Source organism: Aulonocara stuartgranti, assembly GCF_965226115.1.
Source record: "Aulonocara stuartgranti genome assembly, chromosome: 15".
NCBI classification, from domain to species: domain Eukaryota; kingdom Metazoa; phylum Chordata; class Actinopteri; order Cichliformes; family Cichlidae; genus Aulonocara; species Aulonocara stuartgranti.
The window spans coordinates 33,530,684-33,552,150 of record NC_138951.1 but is presented as its reverse complement, the minus strand read 5'-3'; the positions used below and the strand labels follow the sequence as shown (position 1 = coordinate 33,552,150).

At 45.9% G+C, this 21,467-nt stretch overlaps 1 protein-coding gene across 5 annotated transcripts in view; it reads left to right on the top strand.

Annotated features, from left to right (window-relative positions):
- The window catches only part of ankrd6b (ankyrin repeat domain 6b), a 71,592-nt gene that overhangs the window by 21,465 nt on the left and 28,660 nt on the right, over positions 1-21,467 (top strand). For 3 of the 5 annotated variants that reach the window (XM_082505306.1, XM_082505308.1, XM_082505307.1), the window contains exon 3: positions 10,963-11,061. In XM_082505306.1, coding sequence (XP_082361432.1) covers positions 10,963-11,061 — 99 coding nt within the window. Of the gene's footprint in view, positions 1-10,962; positions 11,062-11,084; positions 11,496-21,467 lie in introns of those variants that run through there. The other 2 variants (XM_082505305.1, XM_082505304.1) reach the window with 1 other exon arrangement.

The following is a 21,467-nucleotide window of genomic DNA, read 5'->3' as shown; positions in this document are numbered from 1 at the left end:
GCAGGGGCTGCTGCACAGATGGTGTGACCAAATCCTTTTCCTGAGCTGGGACTAATGAATGCTGGTAAGCTAAGGATATCTCAAATGGGAAGAGTTCTGTACCAGATAACATTAGTGAGTTGTGACCATACGCTATCCAAGATAAGTTTAAACTCCAGGAAGACAGAATAATAGTGGACCTATTAACTATGGAGACCATTTGATTTGAATCAAAGGTGAAATCAAATAGACCAATACGGCAAGGCCGGGATGGTCCATTTGGTAAAGTAAATCCGTTGGGCATCTTTCTTTGCCTTTAGACAATAATTCTGATGGCAAAAGAACCAAACGGGACAGGCAAAAAACAAACAAACAAAAAAACAAACTATGGAGACCAGTAATATCTCTACATAAGGAGGTAAGCAAGTGACAAAATCTAATCAAAACCTGCAACACCTGCTGGATAAGATGGTTATTTCCCAGTGTGAAGTCCTAACATTAAGGCCTTCCAGTTACCCCCTTCCACAAAGGTTAGCCTGACTTTCAGCAGGTTGCATTTTCCAATATCATAATTACATGGAACAGGTGTTAGAAGCCGGGAAAAGTAACTATAGGGGCAAAGCTTACTTTCTTGTCCTGAATATTGGAACAGGACTGGACTGACATCGGAGTCTAGAGGCATTTAACTCCACAATGAACTAAAGTTTGGGGTTGGGTTAGACCAGGATGGGTGCTGGTGTGAAACGCTCCTTAAATTTACGGAAGGCAATGTCGATTTCTGTGGACTGAGAGATGGGAACTTTGGGAGAGATGAGTTTGGTGAGTGCAGTATCTGTCTGAGTGAAGTTATGGAGGGTGGTTGGTAGTGGCCACTCATCCATAGCCTTGGTCTTCTCCAGGTCTGTCTTCACCTGCATCAACACATATTCCAAAAATGTTACACATGAAATTCTCACTTTTCAGTTTTCATGTACAGCCTTTGGGGGACTTGGTTTATATGACAGCAGTGTTTACTGAGAGATTTGAACAAGACCTAAATATTGTCAAGATATATGAAAGCAAACATGTCCAAGAAATAACTTAACACATGGTTTTTAAGAGCCATGTTAGTCAAACCAAAAGACATCAGTAAATACCCAAACTGTCCTAGGGGAGTGTTAAAAACAGTTTTCCACCCATCATTCTGTGAGTCTAAGCAGGTGGTAGGCAAGTCCAGTTTTATGAAAATGTTGGCTCTGTGTAATGGTTTGAATGCTGAGCTGATGAGAGGGAGTGGGTATTTATTTTTAATGGTGATCTGCTCTGATTAACTCCATGTTAATCTATACAAGGTCTTAAGCTTATTTTACACTAGTACCTACTCGGCTTGACTCGACTCAAGCTGAGATGGTATACCTTCTGCTAAGTCTATGGCTTGTTGTTAGACTTGGGGACCACGATCTTGGATTTTGTGCAGCCATTTCCTTCACTTTTGGGTTTCAAAAATGTTGGTTTTTGATTTCTATATAGGAATCACACTCACGAATCATCGAGTAACGCGATTGACTGGGCAATTTATGGCATGGAGTCTGTTGACGTCACATTTTTGGATGGACTCAATTCACTTGGAACCTATCAGAACAGGTGCTAAAAAAGTACCTGGTACCAAGTGGTACCCCTTAATGGAAAACCCTAAAAACCCAGTCAAATCAAGTTGAGTCAGGCGAAGTTGAGCCAAGTAGGTACAAGTGGAAAAAGGCATCAGTGTCATGTTTTTTGGTTTGGCAATAAAAAAAACCCTAACAGTAACCAGAGCAGAAGATGGCTGGATGATTCTTGCTGCTAAGCATTTCCGTGTATTTTTCCATGGCCTCTCTTTCTGGCTGAGAGAGGTTGTATAAACTACTGGTGGGTAGTGTGACTCCTGGTAGAAGGTTGATGGCACAGTCAAATGGGCAGTGTGGCGGCAGAGACAGAACTTTGTCCTTACTGAACACCAGATGTATCAGAATCAGAAAGGGGTTTATTGCCAAATGTTGAGCAGGTTTACAACATTAGGAAATTGCTGCGGTGCTTCAGTGCAAACATAGTGTCATAAATAGCACTTAAATAGTGTCATAAATAGCACTTAAATAGACATGAAAAAATAAAAGTAGGGATAAGAATTAAAAGTGCTACGTAGAAAGATATGTGCATGAGCTATACATGAGATATATACATGAGAATAAGAATTAAGAGTGCTACGTTGAAAGATATATACATGAGTGCAGGTGGTGATCAGTGCCAAACATGGAATGATGCAGTGACACAGCGTAGGGTCATGTGTTAGTGGTGGGAACAGTCATATGGTTATTGTTCATGTGTCCAACAGCAGAGGGGAAGAAACTGTTCTTATGGCGAGAGGTTCTGGTGCGAATGGACCGGAGCCTCCTGCCTGAGGGGAGCAGGTCAAACAGACTGTGTCCAGGGTGAGAAGGGTCAGCTGAGATCCGAGCTGCACGCCGCAATGTCCTGGAGGTGTACAGGTCCTGCAAAGATGGGAGTCTGCAGCCAATCACCTTCTCAGCAGAGCGCACAACACGCTGCAGTCTCTGTTTGTCCCTGATAGTGGCTCCAGCGTACCACACGGTGATGGAGGAGGTGAGGATGGACTCGATGATTGCAGTGTAGAACTGCATCATCGTCCGTGTTGGCAGGTTGAATTTCTTCAGCTGCCTCAGGAAGTACATCCTCTGCTGGGCTTTCTTGATGACGGAGGTGATGGTGGGCTCCCACTTCAGGTCCTGAGTGATGGTGGTACCCAGGAAGCGGAATGAGTCCACAGAGGTGATGGGGGTGTCAGTCAGGATGATGGGGGGGAGTGGGGCTGTGTGCTTCCTGAAGTCCACAATAATCTCCACTGTCTTCTGGGCATTCAGCACTAGGTTGTTGTGGCTGCACCAGGACACCAGACGTTCAACCTCCCTCCTGTAGGCAGACTCATCCCCGTCAGAGATGAGCCCAATAACAGTGGTGTCATCTGCAAACTTGATTAGCTTGACAGACTGGTGGGTGGAGGTGCAGCAGTTGGTGTACAGGGAGAAGAGCAGAGGAGAAAGAACACAGCCCTGAGGGGAGCCGGTGCTGATGGTCCGGGAGTCCGAGACATTCTTTCCCAGCCTCACATGCTGCTTCCTGTCCGTCAGGAAGTCAGTGATCCACCGGCAGATGGGATCAGGCACATTCATCTGGGAAAGCTTGTCTCGGAGATGGTCTGGAAGGATGGTGTTGAAGGCAGAGCTGAAGTCCACAAACAGGATCCTGGCGTAGGTTCCTGGGGAGTCCAGATGCTGCAGGATGAAGTGTAGGGCCATGTTGATGGCGTCGTCTACAGACCTGTTGGCTCTATATGCAAACTGCAGAGGGTCCAGGAGGGGGGCCGTGAGGGTCCTGAGATGGGAGAGAACTAGGCGCTCAAAAGACTTCATGACCACAGATGTCAGAGCCACAGGTCTGTAGTCATTTAGTCCAGTGATCCTAGGTTTCTTGGGGACAGGGATTATGGTGGAGGACTTGAAGCAGGCAGGCACATGACATGCCTGCAGTGAGGAGTTGAAAATGCCAGAAAACACTGGGGCCAGCTCGTTTGCACAGTGTCTGAGGGTGGCAGGAGACACGCCGTCTGGGCCGGGAGCTTTCCGAGCATTCAGGTTCTTAAACTGCTTCCTCACATCTGCTTCATGAATATGAAGAGTTGTGGTGGGAGGAGGTGGTGTGAAATCCTCTTTTGTGTGGGGTGAGGAGGGGGGTGTTGTAGGTGAACAGTTTGAAGGTGATGATGGCTCTATGGAGGGGGGAGAGGTGGGGGAATTAGTGTCCAAAGTGCCTCTATTGTTGGGGCCGTTGGAGGTGTGAAGGCTGCCTGATGGCTCGTCAAAACGGCAGTAGAAGTCGTTAAGGGTGTTGGCTAAGAGCAAGTCATCAGTGGAGTGGGGGGTTTTAGGCTTGTAGTTTGTGATATTCCTAAAACCTTTCCACACAGAGGCCGAGTCATTCTCTGAGATCTGCTGCTGCATCTTCTCAGAGTGCTGATGTTTAGCAATGTCCACTTCTTTAGTGAACTTGTACTTGGCCTCTCTGTAGCAGTCCCTGTCTCCGCTTCTGAACGCCTTTCTCTTTTCCAGCCACAGCTTTTTGAGTTTAGGAGTAAACCAGGGTTTGTCATTGTTATAACTCACCCTGGTGCGTGATGGCACAATGCTGTCCTCACAGAAGTGGATATAGGAGGTGACAGTGTCCGTAAACTCGTCCAAGCTGTTAGAAGCAGCCTTCATTGTGTCCCAGTCTGTAGACTCCAAACACGTGCGAAGCTCCTCCACAGCCTCGTTGCTCCACAGTTTTTTAGTCCTCACGACAGGTTTGGAGAGCTTCAGCCTCTGTCTGTACGCGGGGATTAGGTGGATCATAACGTGGTCAGAAAGTCCGAGTGAAGCGCAGGGCACCGCGCGATAGGCCCCGCTGATCGTGCTGTAACAGTGGTCTAATGTCCTCTCCTCTCTGGTCGGGCATTTAATATACTGCTTGTATTTGGGAAGCTCATGGCTCAGATTGGCTTTGTTAAAGTCCCCAAGAGCAATGATGAGAGAGTCCGGGAATGTCCGCTCCATGTGCAGTATCTGCTCCGCGAGTGCGCACTGAGCTGCCTGCGCATCTGCGTCTGGCGGGATGTAAACAGCGGCCAGGATGAATGAAGCAAACTCCCGCGGAGAATAAAACGGTTTGCAGTGGATAAAAAGATATTCCAGAGAGGAAGAGCAGTGCTGAGCAATCACTGTTACATCTGTGCACCAGCCACTATTGATGTAGAAGCAGAGACCTCCACCTTTGGACTTACCGGAGAGAGCGGCCTGCCGGTCCGCGCGCAGCAGATGGAAGCCCTCCAGCTTGAGCGCGCAGTCTGGGATGTTCTCACTGAGCCACGACTCCGTAAAACATAAGACACAGGAGGAGGCAAAGTCTCTGTTCATGCTTCTCATCAGGGCCAGTTCGTCAATCTTATTCCCGAGTGAGCGTACATTAGAAAGGAAGATCCCAGGAAGAGCAGTTCGCAGTCCGTGTCTCCTCAAACGCACGAGTGCGCCGGCTCGCTTCCCTCTCTTTCAGCGTCTCGCTTTCCTGGTCAGAGTCAGCGGTAAATCTGCCGCAGATGCGACAAATATTGGAAATAAATCCACAGGCGTTGTAGTCCTGTAGTTAAGGAGCTCTTCTCTGGTGTACGAGTATCCAGAGGAGTGCCCAGACACAGAAGAAATGCACAAAAACAAAACAAAAGTAACGCACTGAAGCACCAGGGCGACCATACGCGGCGCCATCTTGGTTCCATGTAGATCATGGTATTCCTTTGAGACTGAGAAAATACAAAGCAGCAAGTGCTCATGGTGGTTCTGTCTTGGGTAGGACTATAACGATTCATCAAGTAATTAGAATATTTTGATTTAAAAAAAATTGGACACAAATGTTTTGCTTTGATGCATAGTTTAACACATGGCTCTGTAGTGCATCGATTTGTTTAACAATCATGAACATTTCACCTACATTTGCACCTAAAAACAGACCTTCAATATAAATATTTAGGAGCAGCAAGTGAATAAAAAGTCTGACAATGTTAAGCCCACATAACCAAACACAAAACAAAAACACTGATAGCACAACAGCAGCAGTGCTGATGACGTTGGCATAGTGTAACATGGAGCTGGAGTCTGTTTACATACTGCGAAGAGTAAAGAGGCAGAGCTGTTACCAAGATGATTAGCTCAAGTTGAGTGAATGAAAACGTGTTTCTAGCATCCAATACAGCAGCACTTATTCCTGTAATCACCAATAAAACCTTTACTGGGAACAAGCTATCGGGAGTCTTTCATCAAAACACCTGATCAAAAAACTCCAACGAGAAGAAAAGCAAACTCTGTAGCTTCTCCTGTTTATTTTGTCTGATGAATCCAAATTTGAAGCTGGTTTAACAGAAGAGGGGCCTGAAAACTGAAGGCTCGCTGTCTCTCATTCTGCTCATACTCTAGGAACCACATGTAAGCCCGCAGTCCGAGAGCAAAGTGCTCTAATGGGGTGATTATTCAATAATCTGCAGTAAGCCTTCAGAAGTTGTATTAAAACAGATGCAGATGACCTGTTAACTTAGTCTGATACTAGACTTGTTAAATTATACAGCTTACTGAAGGCTGACGGCAGCTATTCTATTGTATATGGAAGTGATACCTGCAGCAAACAGGGGTGAGTCTAAAGGGTGGATGGGGTGTACTTGGTCCATGTACATTTTACATATACATGGACCATTAAACTCTGAGCCACTGACCTGAGGGTTGTTAGGTTAGACACTGAATTAATATTATTAATATTAATATTAATTAATGTGTACATGCTCATAACATGTTTTCAGCGCAAAACATGTCTGCTATTAATTTCAGAAAACCTTCCAAAAAGACAGACTGAAGGTACATTTTTATGCCTTTGTTTAGATTATGTAGTTGATATTTGACTATACTTGAGATTATTTATATAATTTTTGCATTTAAGAAAACGCTGTTTGCATGTTTCAATTAAACATAATGAGTTGAAGTTGGCACTGAGCTGCAGGGATCCAGATGTTTAACACTATCACAGCTGAGCTGCTGTAGAGCCAGATGGATTCCACTGACACAGCTTCCTTAGGGCTGTGCTTCATTCTTTATATATGTCTTGGGTCGAAAGCTGAGTCCACACTATGCTTTTCCAAATAAAGTATGCATTTCTTACTCTAAATAAACAGGGCAACTCGTCTCCCCTCTGCTAGGAAACAGATTTATCAATTACAGACACTATTCAGTTGCCCGTGAACGTTAGTATATGGTTTGACTAAGCTGCTGCTATATGCTGAAATTTTCAGGATTAGTCATTGAACTAACATCAGTGTTAGCTTGCTGTTATTGGAAAATGGTAAGGTTAACATCAAAGTGTTATCCCACATTGCCTTCATTATATCTATATTCATAACTGTGTCATGTCTGCAAGAATGTTCACGATATTGCCAAAAGTATTCACTCATCTGCTTTCACATATTGGCCTACCCTTTTCCCTATAACAGCTTCAAAGCTTCTGGGAAGACTTTCCTTGTGGTTTAGGAGTGTGTTTACACCTGAGTTGAAATGAGCCAATAAGGACTCCTATTAGGGTAGGTTGGCTTGTGGGACTCCGGAGGCAACTAAGAGGTAGTGGCAGGCCAAGATAATTATGGCTCTGGTAGTAACAGAAGCAAACATTCATGTTTGGAAGGCCCTCTCCCCTGCCACCTCCTCCAGTTTGTCTGGGAGAACACCAAGGCGTTTCCAAGCATGCAATCTCTCCAATGTGGGTCTGCCCCGGGGTCTCTTCCCAGTGGGACTTGCCGGGAACACCTCACTGAGAAGGCGCCCAGGAGGCATCCTTGTGAAATGCTGGAAGCACCTCAACTGGGTCCTTTCGATGTGGGGGAGCAGCTGCTCTACTCTGAGCCCTTCCCAGATGGCTGAAATTATCACCCTATCTCTAAGGGAGAGGCACTGTGTCCCAACCTATCGTTATACGTGATTCTGAGATTCTAAGAGAAATGGTATTAAGTGTGTTGTAACAGAATCATAAGCCCTTTTTTCATTATTACCTACCCGGATCGATTAGCCACAGATCAACACAACTCGACTCAGCTCAACTAGTTTTCCATTACAACCCAGTACTACCCTGTGTGTGCTTGTCATCATAGCAACACATCTGCACGTCCTGTGATGTAATTAATATGAGACAAAGGTGGACATCAAGCTAACGATATACCTGCTGCTTGGGCTGTGGCTTTTCATCAGACTCCAGGGAACACGGCAGTGTTTTTTGGAGCCATTTCCCTCGTTGCCAGTTTCAAAAATTGTGGTTTTGATTTTTTGAACGAGCCACTGACCAGCCAGTCAGTGGCATGCAATCTGACCACGTCACATTTATTACCTGCTCGGATTGCTTGAGCCCCGGCCGAGTAGGTACTAATAGAAAAGGGGCTATAATTTATGTGTGGTTACGCAGACAGTTAACCGTGCTTAATTGCTTAATACTGATCAGAATATAATCAGGTCTAAGTTTAAACTATATAACGAATAGCACTGTTACCTCACAGCAAGAAGGTGGAAGTTTGACTCTACCATCTAGCTGGGGCCTTTCTATGTGGAGTTTGCGTGTGTTCTCTTTGGGTTCTCTGACTTCCTCTGATTCCCTGTCTCTCTGTGTTAGCCCTGCAACAGAGTGGCAATCTATCCATCTGTCTTGCCATTTGGTAGCTGGGATAGTCTCCTGCGACCCTGATAAGGATAAGCAGGAGAGGAATGGATGGATTTTAATAACAGGCCTCTCACTCACACTCTTTATCTTCTGCGAGAGGAGCAGTTCAGAAGACAAACTTTTAACTCTTGGATCTAGGATTTTACAGTTGAAATTCCAGCAGCGACATCAGAGGAATTAACCGCTGTCCAAACTCTGAACTTAAAAACCTATTTTGTGTTTTTTTTGGCTTTTTCTCTGCTCATTTTTGCTGTGTTAGATTATAAGTCTGAAACAGCAATAGGATTTCCATTGTTTTCCTGCTAGATTACAACTTCTATTTTCCTGTGGTTTCCCGTTGGACTGTTATTATCAACACCAAAAACATAGATAAGTGCATCTTCAGGTCTGGATGTACTTGTCTCTTCTCAACCTCTCTCCTCTCGAAAATTAGAAAAAAAATCATCGTGTCAGAGTGCATTAAATAGAAAAGTATAACTCAAATGCTTTGATTATTGTTTTGTTTTATTTTATTTTTTAATAGTTTTGTTTTTGTTATTATTATTTGATTCTGCTTTGCTCCTGTTAATTGCTTTAATAAAATATTGAACATTTAAAAAGTCAAAGTGGTGGACATAAGTATAAACAGCTCTTACTACTCTAGCCTAAAAGTAACAGACTTTTAGGGACTTCGAGGGATCTAGAGGGGAGTTTCCTTTAACGGGTGTGGCTCATGAATGCTGGGACTGCAAGGCTACTTGGGGGCGGCTTTTATCAGAGGCAGTGGGGTAGACACTCGGAGGAGAAAGGTAATCAGCTCTGGGTGGGTCCCCTCACCCATTGGCTCCACCTGAGCTCTACACTGCCTACTGGATAATACCCATAGTAGGGCTGAACGATATATCGCATTTGCGATAATATCGCGACATGATCAAGTGCAATTTTCTAACCGCAAAGGCTGCAATTATACTGCGATTATATTATACAATTCATGGGCTGCATCCTCCTGAGGCCGCATTTGTAGACCGATTACGTCACAGCGACGCGCCGAAGGCTGTCCAAATTACTACCATATCCCAGAATTCATAGCGCGGCCCAGCCAAACTCCAGTTTCCAGCAATGGCGGCCGCTACTAAGTTTTAAAAGTACTCATACTAATCTTTCTGGGTCACAAAATAAACTTTTAACATATTTTCAGGCGAGAAAGTAGTTGTGTAAACATCAAATATCTGCTCGGTTTATCAAGATATCCCATATTTGCAAAAGTGCTTCGACGTTTTCAGAGGCGTCTGCTACCCACCAGCTCGACAGCTAGCCGGGAGCTCGAGGGTTACTGATGCGGCCGAGAACGGCACAACTCCCGGCACATCATTTTCAGATCACCGCGGAGTTTCGCTGCTCGCGTTAAACGTAATATATAAGTCACTTAGACAACCTAAAAATGTTATTGTTGGGCTTTTTTCAGTGTTTTGTTTGTTCGTGAGTAAATCGGTTTGGCTGAGATTAAAGTTATTAGATTAGATAAAATAAAACTTTATTAATCCCCCGGGTGGGTTCCTCCTTGGTTTTCACACAGCTGACTAAACGTCAAACAGAAAACTTATTAAACAGAAGTATGAGACAGTCGAGAATTTACACCAGTGTCTGGTTATATTTTAGATAGCAAGAAGCAGACGGCCGAGTTTATTAAACTCCACCGAGACAGCGGTGACGCTAATCAGAACTAGCCTTCTGATTCAGAAGGCTAGACCGTCCAATTTCACGCCTTTAAACTTTAAAGGCGTGTTTGTGTGTGTGTTTATACAATTGCTATTATGTTTGCACTTTATGTGTAATGTTACTGACTGCAGAGATCAGTAAGATGTGTGTATTTTTTATTTATTAGTTTTATTTATTTAATATTATTTTTTAATTGAATGACTGTCTAGTAGTTCACAGATGTCGAAAAACTGAGTGTGGTAAAGCCACTGATTTTGTTTATGTATATTTCTGCAATCTGCACATTGTACTGACTTTCATTTTAATGTTTACACCAGGGTTCCTTGTCAGCACTTTATGCTCAGATGTTTGTAAGCTAAAAATAAACTATTGTGTATGTTCAAATATACTGTTGTGATTGAAGAAGTTAAATAAAAATGTCAGTCATCAATTCATGCATCACCTCATGTCATCATAACAGAGGTCTGTCTTCCAGGAAAGAACAGTTTAAAATTAATGTAATATAGTATTGGCCATACTATATGATGTATTGCTTGTCTTTGTTTAATAATACAGAAGACAAATACCTTAAAAAATAATCGCATATCGCATCGCAATCGCAATATTGGGGCAAAAAATCGCAATTAGATTATTTTCCATAATCGTTCAGCCCTAACCCATAGGATCAGAGATTATGGCTTTTTTAAACAGTGAGCTGATCCAGACCTCCTTTGTTTTGGTACCGTGCCCCAGATTGACAGTACATATACATATATACAGCAAAAATATGGATTCTACTGTCTAAATGTATACAATAACATTCATATTTGAGGGTCCTTATATTGGGGAGAAACACACTGTAATGCACTGTTTATTTTCTGTGCAAAATGTGTACTATACTTTTAAAGCATGGACTGAGAATTGGGTTTTCAGTTGACTCTCCAGTGATAATCTTATGTGCACTCTGATGTTGTCTTACTGTTTGTTTTATGTCCATAGTATGGCAGAAGTCCCTTACACTTGGCTGCCTACAAAGGCCATATTGATGTTGTTCGTGTCCTGCTCAAAGCTGGCTGCAACCTGGACATCCAAGACGATGTGAGTAGATTCAAGTCTGTCATCCTTCTGTCCAGTTCCAGCTCTTACCGCAGTCCTAAGCATGTCGTCACCAATAGCTGCTTCTCTTTTTGCTTCTCAATAATTTTTTTTAATTCAGCTTTTTACACAAACATAACTGTAGTTTGATGGCCCCCAGTGGCCTTGAATGGGACTCTCTGGTCTGCCCACTGATGGGTCTTCCTTCAGCATGCAAGTCCATCTTCCCCACAGACAGTGATAACCCAGATCTCTGGTATTGCCAAATTCACTCTCTGTGGTCAATGAGCTCTGCAGCAGGTTGCAGTACAGCCTCCAACACTGGGGGGAGCAAGAGATGCAGACTGAGAAAGAAGGAAAAGGACGATGAGGAAGAAGGGAGAAGCCATTGGAGAAAGGCTAAGAAAGAGCATGGAGGATCAGGGAAATTGAAAGAGGTTAGCCAAATCTGGTCCTACTGATTCAACAAAAATCTGTACCCCCCCATCTTTCCCTGAACACTGCTACTACTCAACCACTGCTCAGCTTCGTTCTAGTGTGGATTGACCCTGTTCTTTGCCTCTCCCTCGTGTTCTTTATCTCATGGAAGTCATTACTCTTTTTTTTCTTTTTGTGCTCTGATGTCAAACTACTACTACTGTCATGTCACTCACTGCTAATCTTCTCTATGGCCAGCATTCCATTTACGGCTGATCTTAAGTGTGGAAACTTTTACTGGGACTCGACTACTTTCATTTCATCACATGAACCACACTGGACAAACTGTGGCTAAACAACATTATCTGTGGTTGCTATAACTGCACCATATTAAAACCATTACTGACATAGTCAGGAATAACTCATTACCCTTAGGAATATACAAAAATGTAAACATTAGAATTAGAATAGAATAGAATAGAATTCAACTTTATTGTCATTGCACATGCACAGGTACAGGGCAACGAAATGCAGTTTGCATCCATCCAGAAGTGCTTTAGTGATATAGGTATATTACAATATATATTAGCAATAGTATAGATATGTAAGTATATTACAGAAATGGGTCTATTATGGTATGTTATAATGTACACGGTATGAAGTATGTTGTGAATATTCTATAACTAAGTATGTACAGGCTGTAGTGAGTACAAGCTATGTACAGGCTATGAACAGGATATAAATATGAAAAACTATACAGAATATGAAATAAATAACTTTACAGAAATCTGAGATATACAGCTATACAGAAATGGGAACTATGCAAGTTGTAAACAGTTGTAGGATTAAAGATTATTGAATGTACAGAATGATTATTTACACAGAGCTATACAGTAGTGCAGTTAAGATAAGTGAGGGTGTAGATAGTTTCTACAGAGGCTATATAAAGTGCTAGTGGTTGTGAGTGGTGGTTCACTCCATGTTATTATTATGTGTTTGAGGGTACAGTTGTCCATTGTGGGTGTGTGTATGTTCAGTCCATGAGTTTAACGTGGGTCAGATGTCAGGAGGCAGAGTTCAGGAGTCTGACAGCTGTGGGGAAGAAGCTGTTCCGGTACCTGGTGGTCTTAGTCCGGAGGCTCCTGTGGCGCCTCCCAGAGGGCAGGAGGGTGAAGAGTCCATGTGATGGGTGACTGGGGTCTTTGATGATTTTCCCAGCCCTTTTCAGACACCGCTTCCTGTAGATATCTTTTATGGCAGGAAGTGGTGCTCCGGCGATGCGCTGGGCAGTTTTCACGACCCTCTGCAACGCCTTCCGGTCCGAGGCAGAGCAGTTCCCGTACCAGACTGTTATACAGTTGGTCAGGATGCTCTCGATGGTGCAACGATAGAAGTTCACCAGGATGTCTGAGGACAGGTGGTTCTTCCTCAGAGTCCTCAAGAAGAAGAGGCGCTGGTGAGCCTTCTTGACCAGCTTGGAGCAGTTGGTCGTCCAGGTGAGATCCTCGGAGATGTGGACTCCCAGGAACTTGAAGCTGCTCACACGCTCCACAGCCGTCCCCTTAATGTGGATGGGTGGATGTGGTTAGAAACATTAGTAGGACCTAGAGTGCTGGTGTAGTTCAGTTGTCCCTGGTTCAAGTCCAACCTGTGGACTTTTGCTGTGTCTTCCCACCCTCTGCTCTAATATTTAAAAAAAAAAGCACACAAAAAGACCCCCCTAAAAAAAGAAGAACCTTAGTTGGAACTAGGGTTGTTTGAATTTCAGGGTTAGAATTTCAAATTTGATACTGATACCCAGGAACATGCACAATACAATTTTTGACCAGGAGGAGAGAGGTTCTCTGCCAGGTGAACACCAAGGAATTTGGTGCTCTTGCCGATTTCCACAGAGGATCCATCGATGTAAAGTGGACAGTGATCTTAACAACCATCTATTAGTTTTTGGGCCTTTTTCACCTTTATTGACAGAGACAATAAACTAAGAGCAAGAACGTGGAGGGAGAGAGAGAGGGTCGGATGTCATGCGGTCGGATTCAAACCCAAGCCAGCCACTCTTAGCCGTATGGCATGTGCACACATGCTAAACTGCCCACAACCATCTCTTTTATTTTGTCCATGTTAAGAGACAGGTTGATGATGCTAAACCAGTCCGCTGTTGCACCCTGTCTCTATATGCTGACTCATTGTTCTTGCTGATAAGACACACCACAGTCGGGTCATCATCGATCTGGTTTGAACTGTGCATTGGTGCACAGTCGTGAGTTAGCGGTTAGTGGGCTAAGCATACAGCCCTGAGGGGCTCCAGTGCTCAGTTTGGCGGTGTTGGAGATGCTGTTACTGATCCGGACTGTCTGACGTCACTAAATGGTAAATGGCCTGTATTTGTATAGCGCTTTACTTAGTCCCTAAGGACCCCAAAGCGCTTTACACTACATTCAGTGATCCACCAATTCACACACACATTCACACACTGGTGATGGCAAGCTACATTGTAGCCACAGCTCCCCTGGGGCGCACTGACAGAGGCAAGGCTGCCGGACACTGGCGCCACCGGGCCCTCTGACCACCACCAGTAGGCAATGGGTGAAGTGTCTTGCCCAAGGACACAACGACCGAGACTGTCGGAGCTGGGGCTCGAACCGGCAACCTTCCAATTACAAGACGAACTGCCAACTCTTGAGCCACGATCGCAACACGTGAGCCTACGTCAGAAAGACCAGGATCAAGATGGAGAGGGAGGTTTTCAGGCCCAGCAGGCTCAGTTTTCCAATGCTGAGGAATTATTGTGTTGAATGCTGAACTGAAATCTATGAACAGCATTCGCACATATGTGTCTTTATTGTCCTGGTGGGTGAGGGCAAGTTGTAAGGTGGTGCAGTGTAACCTGCAGTGGGTCCAGTGTGGTTGGCAGCAGGGTCTTAATGTCCCTCATGATGAGCCTCTCAAAGCACTTTATCATGATGGGTATGAGTGCAACGGGAAGATAGTCATTGAGGCAGGACACTGGGGACACTGGGTACTTTTTTGACACAGGAACGAAGGGGGGTTGTCTTGAGGCACGTTGAGATGACAGCAGTGCTCAGAGAGAGGTTGACGATATCAGTGAGGACATCTGTCAGCTGGTCTGCACATTCTCTGAGCACTCTCCCAGGGATTTTATCTGGCGCAGCAGTCTTCAGTAGGTTAACTTTTTAAAGAGTTTTTCTCACATCAGGCGAGGTCACATACAGAATCTGGTTGTTGTGAGGAGCGGGTGGACTTCCTTCCCAACACGTCACTGAGCGTCAAACCATGCATAGAAGTTGTTCAGCACATCTGGTAGGAAGGTGTCAACGTTGCAGGCAGGACTGGAGGCTAGGTTTCCATAGCAATCCGGAGTGGCTGGTACGTGTTACTGCCATGCTGGCATTTTTTTTAATAACCTGCAAGTTTAAACTGAAATATCTCTTGTTTTTAAGTAGCTAGCTAATTTGCTAATTTACACTCAACCAGCTGGAGTCAGCTGAACGGTAAGAACAAGATCTGGGCTATCCACACCTACGCCCTGCCCGTGATCAGGTACCCGGCTGGGATAATAAGCTGGCTAAAGGAGGAGATAGAAGCCACTGATATCAAGACAAAAAAGCTCCTGACCATGCATGGAGGGTTTCACCCCAAGCGGAAGGAAGGGGGCCGGGGACTGGTGAGTGTCAGCACCACAGTCCAGGATGAGACAACGAACATCCAAGAATACATTGGGAAGATGGCCCCAACTGACCGAGTGCTCAGTGAATACCTCAGGCAGCAGAAACCCAAGAAAGAGGAGGGAGACGAGGAACCATCATGGAAGGACAGGCCCCTGCACGGTACGTACCACCGGCAGATAGAGGAGGTGGCTGATATCCAGAAATCCTACCAGTGGCTGGACAAAGCTGGACTGAAAGACAGCACAGAGGCACTAATCATGGCAGCGCAAGAACAAGCTCTGAGCACGAGATCCATAGAGGCTGGGGTCTATCACACCAGGCAAGACCCCAGGTGCAGGCTGTGTAAAGATGCCCCAGAGACAATCCAGCACATAACAGCAGGGTGCAAGATGCTACCAGGCAAGGCATACATGGAACGCCATAACCAAGTGGCCGGCATAGTGTACAGGAACATCTGTGCCGAGTATAATCTGGAAGTCCCGAGGTCAAAATGGGAGATGCCCCCAAGGGTGGTGGAGAATGACCGAGCTAAGATCCTGTGGGACTTCCAGATACAGACGGACAAAATGGTGGTGGCTAACCAACCGGACATAGTGGTGGTAGACAAACAGAAGAAGACGGCCGTAGTGATCGATGTAGTGGTTCCGAATGACAGCAATATCAGGAAGAAGGAACACGAGAAGCTGGAGAAATACCAAGGGCTCAGAGAAGAGCTCGAGAGGATGTGGAGGGTGAAGGTAACGGTGGTCCCCGTGGTAATCGGAGCACTAGGTGCGGTGACTCCCAAGCTAGGCGAGTGGCTCCAGCAGATCCCGGGAATAACATCTGAGATCTCTGTCCAGAAGAGCGCAGTCCTGGGAACAGCTAAGATACTGCGCAGGACCCTCAAGCTCCCAGGCCTCTGGTAGAGGACCCGAGCTTGAAGGATAAACCGCCCGCAGTGGCGTGCTGGGTGGTTTTATATATATATATATATATCAAAATAGCCACCCTTGGCTTTGATTACTGCTTTACACACTCTTAGCATTCTCTCAATAAACTTGATGTAGTCACCTGAAATGGTTTTCCAGTCTTGAAGGAGTTCCCAGAAATCCTGAGCACTTCTTGGTCCTTTTGCCTTCACTCTGCAGTCCATCTCATCTCAAGCCATCTCGATTGGGTTTAGGTCAGGTGACGGGAGAGGCCAGGCCATCTGCCATTTACAATGGCAAGTCTCCAGCTTACAATGATTATGCCCTGTTCATGGAGGGTCCTCCTTGCAGTGAAGTGGAGGTGGGGTCTCATCTACTTAATTTATGTCAGGGTAATCAATTATTGTGTCATTTCCTGTCAGAGTTCCGTACTTTGGCTGCTAAGTTAAACTGGGGAGATGCTGCTCTCCAGTCATTTTTTATGGCGGGATTGCTGGATTACATCTGAGAGGAGATGGCAGACTCTGGACGAGACTGTAGATCTCCCCTTGAAAATTGATCATCGAGTTATGTCACCACCTCGTCACACTCCTCGGGTCTATAAACCCCAGTCTCAGAGAGATATTCCTCCGCCGCCTCCCCCCTCCTCTGAAGGAGTAGCTGCTAATACCAGCAATTTTTCCACCGAGGAGCCTATGCAGCTGGGCAGGCTATCCAAAGTGGAGAGAAATATATGCTTGCCTGAAGGCCTTTGTGCTTACTCTGGGTTGGCCCAACATTGCTGCCCCCAGTGTCCTCTAGGTCTGGGAAACAATGTGGCCAGGTAGACTGTGGGGGAGTCCCACTTGGCTCCTCCTGTTTCTCAGACCCCTCCCATTTCCAACTTAATACCAGACAAGATGGCGGCGCGCACGGGTGCAGCGGCTCTTAGCTCTCCAGTTTGGTGCTCGTTTTTACTTTTAATGTGGATATTTTTGAATGTTTGCAACGCCGCCATCTCTTACAGTCGCCAGAACCTAATTGACCTAGGTTTTAAATATAGTTTGTCTGTTTCTGGCGACTATCAGCGAACACACAACATCCTGGTGGAGATAGCGAGACCGCCAGGGTCACCGTGGATGGTCTGCCCGCCCAGCAAGCGTAGAAGGCGACGGAGGGAAAGAAAGCAGAAGAGGGGATGCCGGTCGGGCTCAGACGCTAGGCTACGCAAACATCCACACCGGCCAGCACTTCCGAGCCTTTTCCTATCGAACGCCAGATCCATCACCCACAAACTTTACGAATTGGAGCTACAGATAGCCAACACAAGCTTTGCACGTAACTGCAGCATTATTCTTATTACGGAGACGTGGCTTCACCCGCTGATTCCCGACGCTGCAGTCGAGTTAGCAGGCCGCACGCTACACCGGCATGACAGAAACAGCAACTCAGGTAAAAGCAGAGGAGGGGGGCTATGTGTTTACGTGCATAACGAGTGGTGTTGTAACAGCAGGATCATTCACACACACTGTTCTCCTGATTTGGAGGTTCTGGCAGTCTCGTGCAGACCTTTTTACATCCCGAGGGAGTTTACAGTAGTTATTGTGATAGCTGTTTATATACCGCCGGATGCTAACGTTAGCACGGCTCTCAGCCTCTTGCTCAACACCATAAACAAACAACAGCTTGCCCACCCCGATGGGGTTTTTATTGTCACCGGCGACTTTAACAAAGCGTGCCTAAAGACTGTGCTTCCTAAATTTGTCCAGTTTGTGGACTTTGCTACGAGAGGAGAACACACTTTGGACCATGTCTATTCAAACATCAGGCATGCTTTCAGAGCGACACCCCTCCCCCACCTGGCTGGATCTGACCACCTCTGCATGTCCCTCACCCCCACCTACACCCCCCTGCTGAGAAAAACAAAGCCCCAGACAAAGACAATAAAAACCTGGCCTGAAGGAGCCCTTTCTCAACTGCAGGACTGCTTCTCAACAACTGTATGGGATTTATTCTCCAGCCACAACCTCCAGGAGTACACGGACACTGTACTCTCGTACATCAGGAACTGTGTTGACAATGTCACCGTCAACAAAAGGGTCAGGGTGTTTCCAAATCAAAAACCCTGGATGAATAGCGAAGTGCAATCCCTCCTAAAAAGCCGCAACACTGCCTTCAAGTCAGGGGACAGGGCTGCGTATAGGGCGGCCAGGGCAGACCTGAGTAGAGGCATCAGGAAAGCTAAGGCTGCCTATAGGAGGAGGATTGAAGATCACTTTGCTGACAACGACCCCAGAAAAATGTGGCAGGGGATCAATCACATTACCAACTACAGAAGCAATAACCAGGCAACATCTAGGACTGATGCCTCACTGGCTGAGGATCTAAACCGTTTCTTCGCCCGCTTTGAGACGACCAAGCCCTCAGCTGCCACACCACTTCCACCCGCCCCCAGCACTGGCACACTAACACTTAGGGAGCACCAAGTGAGGTGTGTTCTAAGGTCAGTGAATCCCAGGAAGGCGGCAGGTCCTGATGGAATACATGGAAAGGTTCTCAGAGCATGTGCTGACGAACTGACCGGAGTCTTCACTAAAATCTTCAACCTTTCCTTGTCATCAAACACCGTCCCGCCCTGCCTCAAAACCTCCACCATCATCCCCATCGCCAAGAAGACAGCTGTGGCCAGCCCAAATGACTACAGGCCTGTTGCACTTACGCCTGTAGTGATGAAGTGCTTTGAGAGACTGGTCTGTCAGCACATCAGGGCCGGTCTGCCTCCCACTCTGGACCCCCACCAATTTGCCTACAGGACAAATCGTTCCACCGAGGATGCTATCACCATAGCGCTCCACACTGCGCTGAGTCACCTGGAGCACCGAGGAAGCTATGTGAGAATGCTCTTTCTGGACTTCAGCTCAGCATTCAATCATATCATCCCGGAGATCCTGGTCCAGAAACTGTCTCACCTGGGACTCTCCACCCCCATCTGCCTCTGGATCAAGGACTTCCTGACAAATAGACCACAGTCTGTCAGACTCGGCCCCCACCGGTCCAGCACCATCACACTCAGCACCGGGTCTCCACAAGGATGTGTTTTGAGTCCCCTCCTGTTTACGCTCTACACATCCGACTGCTCCCCTACCCATCTCTCAAACACCATCATAAAGTTCGCGGATGACACCACAGTGGTTGGACTCATCTCAAGGAGGGATGAGTCGGACTACAGAGATGAGGTCAACAGACTGACTGAGTGGTGTTCAGTTAACAACCTCCAACTGAACACCACGAAAACTAAAGAACTTATCTTGGACTTCAGGAAGGGCAGAGCAGACCCGGCCCCACTTTACATTCACGGGAGCTGTGTGGAGAGGGTACACTCCATGAGGTTTCTGGGCGTGCAGATATCTGATGACCTCTCCTGGACTGCAAATACTACAGCGGTGGTTAAAAAGGCCCAGCAGCGTTTCCACTTTCTGAGAGTGCTCAGGAGGAACAACCTGGAGGAGAGGCTGCTGGTGACATTTTACAGAGCCACCATAGAGAGCATCCTAACGTACGGCATAACAACATGGTATGCAGGGTGCTCAGCTGCAGACAGGAAAGTACTGCAGAGGGTCATCAACACAGCCCAGAAGATCACTGGCTGCTCTCTGCCCAGCCTGGAGGTCACTGCAAACTCTCGGTACCTCAGCAGAGCTGGCAATATCATCAAGGACCACTCTCACCCCAGCAACCAACTGTTTGAACTATTACCGTCAGGCCGACGGTACAGGTCACATAAAACCAGGACAAACAGATTCAGGGATAGCTTCTTTCCCAGAGCTATCACCGTAGTAAATAAGCACAAAAACAATTGAACCTATTCCATACCGTCACTGTCATTATATTATGCTGCTATTCATACTGTCATTATATTAATGCTGCTATCCTGTATATATTGTACATACTATTGTTTGAGTACTTACGATTGTTTTTTTTGTACTTTTTATATTTTACATTTATATTTATTATTGAAACTTGCACCAAGGGAGTGGCACTCCAATTTCGTTGTACTCTGTACAATGACAATAAAGGCTATTCTATTCTATTCTATTCTATTCTATTCTATTAAGGTAACGTTTCACCTGAAACAAAAACAGTTCCCTCTTGAGGCTCTCATGGACTCAGGAGCGGCTGAAAACTTCATCGACCTGAATCTAGCTTCTCAACTCCACATTTCGCTAACCCCAATTAACCATTTATTCCTGTCACTTGGTAGACGGACACCGTCTCCAACCCTACCCCATTCAGTTCCAGACCCAACCAGTTCGCATGTCCATCGGGGACCACTAGGAGTAGATCCAGTTTCTCGTGGTCTCTGCTGCATCCTCTCCTCTCATCCTGAGCTAACGTTTCTGATAGGGGACCCCGATTCACCGCTAGTTTCTGGAAGGTCTTCTGCAGTCTGATTGGGGCCTCTTCCAGTCTCAGGTCTGGCTACCACCCTTAGTCTAATGGGCAGGCGGAAGGGGCCGCCCAACAACTGGGACGCTTTTTGAGATGATTCATCTCCACCCAACCGTCTCTTTGGCCCAGCTGTTGTAGACAGAGCTGTCTCACAACCTCTACATCTTTTTCTCTACCGGTCTCTCTCCCTTCGAAATTTATCATGGCTTTCACCCTCCTATCTTTGATCACCAGGAGGCAGAGGTTTAAGTACCTGCAGCCCAGCGGTTGGTCTGTCGATGTCGACTGGCCTGGATCGAGGCATGGGCTGCTATTTCTTGATGCAATGCTCAATACACCAAACAACATCGCTGCCGACACCGGCCAGGCCATTCATTTCAACCAGGGTACTGGGTCTGGCTCTCCACGAGACACCTGAAACTCCGTACTGAAGCCAAGAAGCTCACTCGCAGGTTTATTGGCCCGTATTAAATCACGGCAGAATCAATCCGGTCACTTATTGTTTACGTCTCCCACCCACAATGAAGGTCCACCCTGTTTTCCATGTGTCGCAGCTTAAGCAACGCATTACCTCTCCACTGGCACGACCCTCTCCACAGTGTTGCCAACTCCTCAGTAAGGAAAATCGCTATTGGTTGTCCTAAAAGTCGCTAGAAGTCGCTAAATGACGTCATCGCCTAATTTGCATAATTGGTCATGCTAATCTAATTGTAACCTATGTTGTTGGAGAGAGAAATAACATCGTGGAAGAGACATAAAGTGAGTAAAAAATGTCCTAAATGCATTTAGAGTTTATTTAGAACTACAAATTAAATTTCTTTTAGCAATTGTTGTTTTTTTTAATGTCACAATTCCAACCCTGCTCCTTTACCCGGGCTTGGACTGGCAAAAGTGACCCGAAATAGGCACTCTGGTGGAGTTACTTTGTGTGTGTGTTTATAAAAATGTGTGTGCAGTCTCCATC